At 39.3% G+C, this 11,067-nt stretch overlaps 1 protein-coding gene across 1 annotated transcript in view; it reads right to left on the minus strand.

Annotated features, from left to right (window-relative positions):
- Positions 1-11,067, minus strand: part of abtb2b (ankyrin repeat and BTB (POZ) domain containing 2b) — a 41,495-nt gene that overhangs the window by 7,811 nt on the left and 22,617 nt on the right. Inside the window, exons 2-3 of the mRNA XM_037682727.1 lie at positions 7,909-8,058; positions 4,750-4,960 (exon numbers count right to left, since the gene is read on the minus strand). Of these exons, the coding sequence (XP_037538655.1) occupies positions 4,750-4,960; positions 7,909-8,058 (361 nt within the window). The remainder of the gene's footprint in view (positions 1-4,749; positions 4,961-7,908; positions 8,059-11,067) is intronic.

Genomic DNA, 11,067 nt, shown 5'->3' on the forward strand with positions numbered 1-11,067 from the left:
ATATATATATATATATATATATATATATATATATATATATATATATAAACTACTACTTACTATTTGTACTCCTATTCCTTCTTCATGGTTTTTCACTTATAGCGAGGCTTCAGGGTACGGATCCCCCATGATAAACGAGGGACTACTGTAATCCTAAAGAAACAGTGGGATTAACAAGCACTGCAGTCTTTATTGTCAATATTCATTCAACCTTTATTTATGCAGGTTAATCCTATTGAGCCTCGGGGACTCATTTACAAGAGAGATCTGATGTATATCAGTATATCAATCCTAACGTCATTTGGATAATCTGAACCCTTTCTTTGTTAATTAATGGTCTTCTTATTTCACCTAAAGCTTTATTAGAAAGTAGTGAAGGCTGAGAGCATCCTGTGCTCCAGCATCAAAGTGTGGCATGGAGGCTGCACAGCTGCAGAAAGAAAAGCTTTGCAGAGAGACTTTGCACAGAAGACTGTTGGAGTCAGCCTCCCCACCATCACAGACATCTACACCTCCAGATGCAGGAAGAGAGCCACCTGCATCATGAAGGACCCCACTCACCCAGCACAAACACTTTTTGCCCTGCTCCCCTCAGGCAGGAAGTTGAGGAGCATTAAGTGTAGAACCACTAGACTGGGGAACAGCTTCTACCCTGAGGATGTTAGATGTTAGACTCATTAATATCTAACCAGGATAATCACTGAGAAAAATCACATCATGCTGCTGCTGATCTGTTTCATGTTGCTATGTTCATTTGTACTCATCTGCTCACACAGACTCATGTTTGTGCTGCTGTTCGGCGTATTCTTGTACTACTAGTGCTTAGCATATTTATAGTTAATGTTTTTCTTAGTTCATATCTTAGATCTTATTACTCTTTCACTTTTAATACTTTTGTTGGATGTAACTGGGACTCTGTGTACGCAATTTTGTTCCACCACATGTACCACATGTGGTACTATGACAAATAAAGAACCTTGAATCCTTGAATTATCTGCTGTAGCCATCAGGAAGGTCCCATCTAGCCAGTTATATGGTATTAATCCTTTTTTGTCTACACCTTACCCCTAACATGTGCTTAGCACTTTACTGTGAATGTAACAGCTTGCTTTTGATCCTTTGAAACCTCAGTACATGTTAATGATTGTTTGAACACTGATTCTTTGTCAAATTGGGTTACTAAACTACCTTTTCCTGAGGTGATGTTATTTTTATCAGCGAGTTTGCATCCGTTTTGATCCAGTGCATCTCATGAATCCAACCAGAGACAAAAGGCTGGTCAGAACAAACACCACTGTGGTGTGGGTTAATAGTAGATGTTAACGAGAATCAATGCTTCTGCAGTGCCATTTAGTCTGACATAAATTATCTTATTGTAAAATAAATTTGTTTTTGTCCTACTGTTTAGAAAAATGAATAGTACACATTTCAATACAGAATATTTATGTTAATTGACAACTTGATTTTTTTTTTTTATGATGGAAATAACACCCGTTTCCTATTAATAAAAAATAAAAAAAAACTTTTCTGCAATGGTAAACCTCTATAACTTGCTCATAAAATATTCAAGTTTTCAAATGTATTTTGGCACCTGCAAACACTAAGAATTGGTTCTTAGTTAATAGTTATCACTATTAGTTAAACTCTGGAATAATCTGCCCATCAACATTCGACAGGCCACCTCGGTCTCTATTTTTAAATCTCTCCTCTAAACACACCTGTACTCATTGGCATTTATCAGTGTGATCTCATTTGGTATTTCATCGTTGATGATTGTGTATATCCATTTTGCTTTTACTCCCTGACATTTAACGCAGGGTGATTTGATTTAGTATTTCATGGTTTCTCATTATATTTCATGTTTTTATGCTTTTATTCATGGTGCTGTAATATGTTGTTATTAATATTTGATGCTGTGATCTTTTTTGGTAAGCACTTTGACAACAGTTACTGTTTTAAATGTGCTACATAAATAAATGTGACTTGACTTGGTTAGTGATAACTCTTAGTTATCAGCTCTGTTTTTTCAGATGTTCTGTCAAATGTCGCTTCAGTGCGTTATCAGCTGCTGATCAGTCAAGAGGAGGGGCCTTGCTGTCAGCCAGGCATTGCAGTTAACAAGCAGACAAGAGGCTGAATGAGGAGGGAAGGGTTAAGTGTGGCTGATGGGGGGTATAATTAAAGTTTAAGTGTTTGGGAAACATTTAGGAAACAGGTGTGGTAGGTTGAGATGAGAAAGAGGTTGGGACAGTCCAACACTTTGTGGATGGACCTGCAGGCGTAAAGTGATAAGAAAGTCATGTTTTTGAGGAGGAGAGGCTCATTTGGCTCGAGGATCAATGTTTATTCCTCTCCTAATGGGCTCTACTCAACACAAATTTAGCTTTGCCAGTCATTTTATAACTTTCAGGCAAACACTTGATACTAACCCAGAACAGAGCCAGCACCAATAAGTCATCAGTAATTTGTCAAACCTAACAATTGATCCATCAGAAAATAGATACCCTAACTATTAATCATTGTAAGAATATATAGGATGTGATGGAGAGGACTTTTTGAAGCATTCTGGGTGTTTAAACACGTATAGAAGATCTTGGCAGTAAACTAATCCTCTTAGGATTACAATAAACATTGTGACATTGTGCAAACAAATTAAAACCAAACCACCGTGAATTTGTGGAATGATTAAAACTAAAAGCAGTCCAACTGCTTGACCTAGAAGAAACAGCAGTTCAACTGCTTATTGACTTCTTTTTAGTCGTTTTATGTTGTGTGTGTATGTTTGCAACAGATGCAGCTTGTCTTCTGTCTCAAATCCTCCCCTTTTTACTCTTTTGCTTCTTCTGTCATTATGTTCTCTGTATGACCCTTATGTCTGGGAAATCCCCCTCAGCCTGAAACAAAAACTTGAGCTTCATCGGAGAGTGGTCCAACATCAAAGCATTTAACTAAGTTCACAATGAAACTAGATAGCACCTACGGCTAGCCTACTGACCTGACATCCTGAGAACAGCAGTTTGGAGATAAGCACAGACGAACGTGCTCAAACTCTCCAACAGTCACATATAAATGTTACCTTTGATTCATAGTGCTTTGCTTGCCACCAACTGGCAGGTTCTAAAACGACAGCCGGCTCATGTAATGGTCAGGTGTGTTAGGACTCTAACCTGTCCAACATGAAAAGCAAAGGCTTCCTCCCTCTATGAAGCATAATCCCACATCCCAGACTTGCTCCATATGTGCTGTGTGCCCTATAACCTTTAGCCAGTGTATGAGTCCACATGGCAAGAGACTTCAATCAAGTCTTAAAGTAAACTCTGTCACGGTTCACAAACACCAAGGTTAACCACCGAGCGACTTCAAAACACAACAAAGAGGTGAGATCTGATAAGATCTGATGGGCCTACGTTTAAAGGTAGTTACTTTTTATCACATCTGTTCATTAATGGCCTTCATTTCTCAGGAGGGTGCAGTAGATTTGGGGTTTAAGGTGATAAAACATGTTTGGTCTGAATGATTTGACCACTGTGTCTGATACTAGATTACTTTCAACATGGTGAGCCTTGCCTCAAGTTTGTAGAGCTTAATAGATAATCACTTGCAACCTTCAGCCAGCTTTATAAAAAACAACAAAAATGCTCAGCTCTTTTAGTAAAATAATTTGGCTGCAAGTCTCTCACTTGGCTGCATATAACTTCCGATAATGTAGCCCATACAGACTTGGTGGTTTTGAGTTTCTACCAAATATTTTATGAAGCTTTAAGTAAAGTGCGTGTCAAAAAGATGTAGAGGTCAGCAAGAGGACTCTGTACAATTATCAGGGTATTTCATTGTAACCAATAACAGGTTGGAACTGCTTCAGTGTTAGTTACAATCACCCAAGGTGGGATATAAACATGGAGAAAGGCAAACCAGTCTCTGGCAGATGTCCTCAAAATAACTGAATGTTGCAGGGATTTGACAGTGTGTCAAGAGGATAAAGGTTTTCACCCTGCATTCATAACCCTGATTCGTATAAACTTAGCAATAAAAACATCTGATGACTTAGAAGAAACAGCCAGGATAGAAAATAAAATCATTATTATTATTGCTTGAGGACGGTATCAGTTTAAAAGATATTTAACCTTCACACATGGCATCACTTTTCTCTAGCAATGTTACCAGATACTGTGATGTGTTGTTCTAAAACAGATGTTAGGCCAAGCTGCTAGTATTTTTCTGTCAGACACAATTATAGGTAATAATCCTAACTGAGGAGACCCAATCGTTCTACCCAATCAATATATGTGTTTGTGTGTGAATGTGTGGGACTGGTGGAGATGAGACCGAGTGAGCACCATGTCAGCTAGCTCCGTCTTTGTTCTGCGTGTCCAGCGTGAGTTGCGGCTGTGACAGCAGCTCCCGTTGCCCGTCTTTTTTAGGTGTTTTGGTTAATAAAAACCCTGAACAGTGCACGGTCTTTTGGTTTGTCAGTGTAGTTCTTCATCTAAATGGTATAAACAATTCAAGTTCATTGTCGTTCGCATCACGTGGTACATGAGGTGGAACAAAATTATGTACTTGCGGTCCCAGTTACACGCAAAAATATAATGTTTAAAAAGAAACCGTATATAAGAATCTAAGATCTACGCTAAACGAACGCCAAACGGCCAAACAGAAAAAAAGTCTAAGATTAAATCTATTTTCACTGACTGTTACACACTTAGTGCACGTGTTAAAGGCTTGTTCCAAGTCACCCATGATTCCTACCTCTCTTTGCTAAGAGCCATGCGTGGAGGATCCAAGTTGGGATTCTCCATGGACTCCATTTGTGGGCAGCGTAGGAAGTAGTAAAGGGTGTGGAGGGCGTCAGGCGACCAGGACACGGGCTGCTGGGGACGGGCGTGGCGAGCAGGACTTAGCCCTGAACGCGCTGAGCTCAGACGCTGCATGTGATGCATGGCACGGGACACCAAGTCACCTGAAACAAGAAAATTACCATTAAAGTACTCTCTAATTTAAGCTCATGAAGCTTACAGATAAGGATTTTTTTTTTTACATCTTGAGTACTGGATCAACACGATAAACATCAGTGGACTAGAACGTGTGCCAAAGGTTCAAGTAGCAAATTAAAATTGGAGTTCTGTGTTTAGTATAAACTGGGCTCTCAGCCAAACCGGATTTCCTTCTTTCCTTAACTACTTTCCTCTTGTGCTTTACTCCACGTCTCCAGTGGTATCCACAATTTGCAGTGTCGTTATCAGTAAACAAAGCCAGACGACCAGTCTGAAACAGTCATTCATTTTTAGTCACTGGAGGAGTTAAATGGATAACGGACAGTTGATCATGAACTGTATTGAACAGTAAACCGGCATAATTCAGTCACTGCACTCAGCTGAACAGCTGAGTGTCAGTCACACCATAAAAGGCAACTTAGTCACGAGAAGGCTTTAGGCTTATCTCATCTGTCATGTGTAAAAACATTTACGAGAAATGAACAAGCTGAACTTAGCAAACGAAAACAGAAAGCATTTTTGGGAAAGGCTCATTTAGATACTGTGGGAAAAGTAAATTTGCTACTAAAATCACACGCATGAAATGAAAATTTGGGTGTAGGAGTGCAAGTGATGAAGCTCTGAGATCATGGTGAGAGAGCATAGATGAAAAGTCTCTTTGGTTTTTGGAAAGAGGAGGAGCAGGGAGGGGCAGCATGAGGAAGGGTGATCAGACTAAACTTGGGATCGTGTAACGCTCATTTAACATAATTGCCCCAGGGTTAATATTTAACCAGATTACTGCAAGTGCAAAACAACTCTGTGCCCAAGGTTGAAGAGATCAGTGAGTGCGAGTGTGTGTCAGCATTAAGAGGTTCTTCTGGGTGCTCCACCGAGGGCAAGATTGGGGTAGCCTGACCAAAGCAGACCCCACTTAAAGCTGAAGGGCCTCCTTTGTGTTAACCAGCGCCAAATGTCTCTCCAGGAGGTCTCGCAGGAATTCATGCCCAAGATGGAGAACTTCTCCCTGATCATTCAGTTTAAATTGAGCCCTGAAGCCAAACTAAACTCCTGGGGTCAAAAGGATATGAAATCCTCCATTCATAGATTATCAGTTATATTAGTGCAAATTTACAATACATTTATTATTGTAGTATCAAATTTTCATTGCATTCTACAACATGTGAAGTATGTAAAAAGACAATGATCTGTTTTTTCCAGGATAAATGCACTGGTTATAATACAAGTCCAACAATTTGAACGTTTATCTGAATATTCAGAGCTCTGCCATGTGTTATGGCATGCTGCATGTTTGTGCATTTGGCCACATCCAGTGCAGAAACCCAGCTCACCATAGATGCTTCTGTGTCTGAAGGGTCTCTTGGGCTTAGATCAGAGTCCCAAGCCCAACATATTTCTGTTGTGTGTATGTGAATCTGTGCTTTTAGGCGTGAATGAGTCTGAATGCCAGCGCTGCCCAGATTAGCCCCGTTTCACCTCACCAGAAAAATGTGGCACAAAGAGGCCACTGAGCACAAGTGAGAGAAAGAGTGTGTCTGTACTTTAATGCCTCACTAATGGTGGCAGTGTATGAACGTGGCCTTGTGCTAGAACAAATGACAGAGTGTTAGCTCATTTGGAATAGGAAACCTATCCCAGCTTTGACCAAACTAATCTCCATCTCTCCTCCCCTCTCCAAACCCAAACCACTTCACTCTTCACCTCTACCTTTCCCCTTGCCCCCCCCCCCCCCCCACCCTCAACACTTAAACCAACTCCCTCTTTAAGCGTGTTAACCTACCACTCAAACTTCACCCTAAACAGTCATGTACTCTGCTTCTCACTTATTATATACAGTAAAAATACTACATGTACAGTAACAGAGTGTGACTCATGCCCTTGCTCATGTGACTCGGTGTTTACCAGCCTTCATGTGTAGAAAACTGGCAGTCTTCAAGGAATCTTTCCAATCATGTTGAGTTGAATGTTTAGTCTCTGGAACTTTCTTATCTTTTACGCTTGAATTCAAAAGGAGACATAATCTTAAATATTTTCAACAATGAGTAAGGCTCGTCTTTTTTTTCTTTTCTTTCCCTTTTCAATAAAGTTTAATGGGGGGGGGGGGGGGGGCTGTGCACTGCAATGCAAAACACAGGACAGATAGAAGGCAAGCAACTTTACCCTTGTTGCATGTAAAAATTCATTTCAATGCTTTTGAAAGACAATTGTGCAAGAGATGACTTGAATTAAAAAAATGACAAAATGAGCCTTAAAAGGATAACGTGACGAAGAAAAAAAAACTATCTTTGCTTAGCAGTCAATCTATGCCAGGTATTTTGTTTTTCTGTTTTGTGGTATTTAGGTACGTTTTCAAGAGAAACTTGAAAAAAAAAAAAAAATTATAATTAAGAAGTATGGAATGTGGAGTGCAGCATATAGCACTTAAAATTAACACCCTCCAAACACCGAATGAAAGCAGATGTTCTGGTAAGTAAATGTATCTCTAATGGAATCTGTCCCACGTGACAATAACAAAATAGTTATTTTATAAGTTATGTAGAGTCTTCAGGGCATTTTGGTGTCATTTACAGCCAGGACTCTTCCGTCTTCAGCTGTCTGCACTGAAGCTCAACACACCCCACCCCTACACACGCTTGATGCTTTTTTTCCTTTCAATGTATTCCAGAAAGTTTCTCTACATGGTCTATGGCCAAACAAACATTTTATTATAAAAACTGTGCTGAAGTTTTTAAAAATCCTAACAACTTATGAAGTGTTTTTAAAATGTTTGCTAATCTGGACAAAATGCTTCGTATTGTCAAAGTGTGGGTGATTATCTGAACAGTCAGGGCCATTAATTCAATTAGATATTAGGCAAGAACATCTGCAAAAGCATGAATGGCACAGAATAATCTGCATTTAAAAGCGCACTCACTGAGTTCTGAGATGCTGCCCACACAGGTAGCCAGCAGAGACTGTTCCAGTGTCCTCAGCTCCAGCTGGGCATAAGCGTCCTCCCTGCTGTCCACAGACGTCTGCTGGTTCTCTGTGTAGGGGCTGAAATGGGCAGGGAGGGACAAAACGCCTACAAACACAAAAACAGAAAGGAAAATTTAGTGTTAATATGGAACGTATTTGAGCCTTGTGAGAAAACCTTCACGTGTTCTGCAAACATTCACAAAACCATAGCTGGTGATATTTATTTATTGTAATAGTATTCCTGGTATGATGTAACCCACAAGAGAGGACAAATGAAGACTCAAAGGAAAGCAACCCTTGACCTCAACACTATCGTGAAAATAAACAGAAGACATAGCAGATTGATGCAGACAAAATAAATGTAAAATATTTCAAACAGCAATCAAGGTCTTCCTAAAAAGAATTTATTTCTACAAATGTTTAACATTGAATAACACGAATGCAAAGCATAGCATAAATACTTGATGTGTACTTTTGTAAAGCAAGTAAATGGATGGTAAATGGACTGTACTTATATAGCGCCTTTCTATCTTATCAAGACACTCAAAGCTTTGTGTCATTTACCCATTCATACAGCCCTCTACTAGATCTCCACAAAACAAATTGAATAAATCTTTCTAATGAGACTAATCAGTGCTTTATCACATTCATACACTGATTGGACACACATCGGAGGCAATGAGGGGTTCAGTGTCTTGCCCAGGGACACTTCGGCATGTGACTGCTGGTGGATTCGAACCCCCAACTCTCACAATGGAGGACGACTGCTCTAACCACTCAGCCACAACCATCCAAAGATGAGAAAATGATGAGAAAACAAGAGAATTTAAAAAAAAAAATTAAAGTTATTATGATCAAGTTGTGAAATAAGGAAGAAGGCTTATCAAAGCTATGACCTCAGGATAAATGCCAGTTAAAAACAGTAATATTGTGTATGTTGTTCAGTGTCAGGAGGGCTGTGATCAGTCTTTCATCAGGGAAACTAAACAGCCACTGGCCAAAAGGATGGACCAGCACAGAAGAGCAACAGCATCAGGCCAGGACTCTGATTTACACTTTAGGGATGAAGATGCGTACATTCTTGATGAGAGGAATGTTGGCTTGAGAGAGGAGTAAAGGAAGGCATCTTTGTGAAGAGAACCCATCCATCATAAAACCGGGGCAGAGACCTTAGTGTCCAATTGTCACCTTCTTACAATGCTGTTATTGTTAGTATCACTCAGCCCTCTGTGAAGAGCAAGCGGCACTAACGATAGGCTGATGGTCCTCCTTTATCATGTGAACAACTAGTTTTGATGGTCGATCCACTATGAGAAGGCGCTATTTATAAGACAGTTCGTTGCAGCTCCTCAAGCTGAATAAATCTTTTGAAGATGAAACGTTTCAACAAAGAAGAACCCGTCCAGAGGACCTGACTCAACCTTGTTAGATTAATCTACCAGAATTATTGAGCATGCATCAGGACATCAAGTTTGTTATTTTATGCTACGTGACATTCTTCTACCAGACAACTCTCTCAAGAAGAGATAACGTCTTCCTTACGTAACCTGAAGATGGCATCTTGTTCTTTCCCTGCAGTAATTGTGGTTGTCCAACTCCGTTAGATAAAAATAAAGTGAAGATGAAAACACAGTCCTGTTTTCTGCCTGTTGGTACCTCTCTGCTGGCTGTTGACTAACACTCTGATTAGATAGGAGAGCATGCTTAGGAAGTAAAGCATCCTGTCAGATGTTGTACAACACACTGTGCATGGTGAGCTGACTAAAGAATAATCTTTAGTTTGGCTTTAAAATTAGAGGCGCATCATTTGCCAAGCCAGAGGAAATGAGTGGGTGTAGCTGAGGATCGAAGAGAGAAATGGAAAGAAGAAAGATGATCGGTACAGATCGGTGATTTATGTAAAAAGCCTGAAGAAAAGAAGTTGTTCATCTTAAACTTCTCCCATAACTTTCCTAAATGATATCCACATGTGTCTCTGGGAAGTGGTTTGGTCTCAGAGTAGAGGAGAATCCTGAAAGAAAAAGCAATAGCACCAAAAACAAAAATGTTTTCCCCCCTCTGTAGATTTAGGCAAGCTGGATTATATTACCTCTGCCAACAAGGGTGGATGATACATCGAGTTAATGAATCAAAAAGTGCGGATAAATCTTTTCAAGTAAGACAAAGTTGTAAATATGATCTGTTCATTTCCTGACAAAGCAGGATCAGGGAAGTAAATTCATTCTTAAAAGGATGTTTCACAAACTAAAAACATGTTATTAAATTAAAATATGATCACTTCAGCAAAGATCTGCTGCCAAACATGATCTGGTCTCATTTCAAAAGTGAAACTTCATCTCTCGTTCACTCTACTTCATCTGATTTGTACATATGGTAACATTTGTTTTAAGACAATGGAAGCCTTTAGCAGAGCACTACTGATGGATAGAACAATAACGTGCACAAGCTCGAGATTATTTCAACTTTTTTTACTCACACAGGCACAAACAGTAACTTATATTTGTACTTATAAACTATCGTATTTTTCAGACTATAAGGTGCACTTAAAATCCTTTAATTTTCTCAAAAATCAACAGTGAACCTTATAATCCGGTGCACCATACGTATTAATGCTGGTTGTGCTTACTGACCTCAAAACAATTTTATGTGAACAATGTTGAGAGTTATTGTGAAAGAGTTGAATAAAGTTCGACTTATCTGACCATTTTGTTTCACTTAATGCACTTTATAATCCGGTGCGCCTTATAGTTTGAAAAATACGGTACGTTTTTGCACAGTTATTCTGTGAAGGTCTTGGACTATCTTTTCAGGCGTGTGTTCAGTGTGATTCCCTCATACTCAACAACCCTTATGCATTATTGTGTTTAATTTATCTTTGTCTGTTTACACTGCTATTGCTTCACTGTCATCCCCCCCATCTGTAGCAGCCTCCTTTTACAGTACTAAACGCTGCATGTAACGGGACCTGCTGATTTAGATATAGCTTGTTTGAAGTTCGGAAAGGTTCCTGCTTTTAAGAGAAATCAACCATTTGAAAAAATGCTAATGCTAAATACCGTGGGCATTAAATATTATAGTATATATATATATATATATATATATATATATATATATA

The sequence above is a fragment of the Nematolebias whitei genome, chromosome 10, assembly GCF_014905685.2.
Source record: "Nematolebias whitei isolate Nwh7 chromosome 10, NemWhi1, whole genome shotgun sequence".
Lineage (NCBI taxonomy): Eukaryota > Metazoa > Chordata > Actinopteri > Cyprinodontiformes > Rivulidae > Nematolebias > Nematolebias whitei.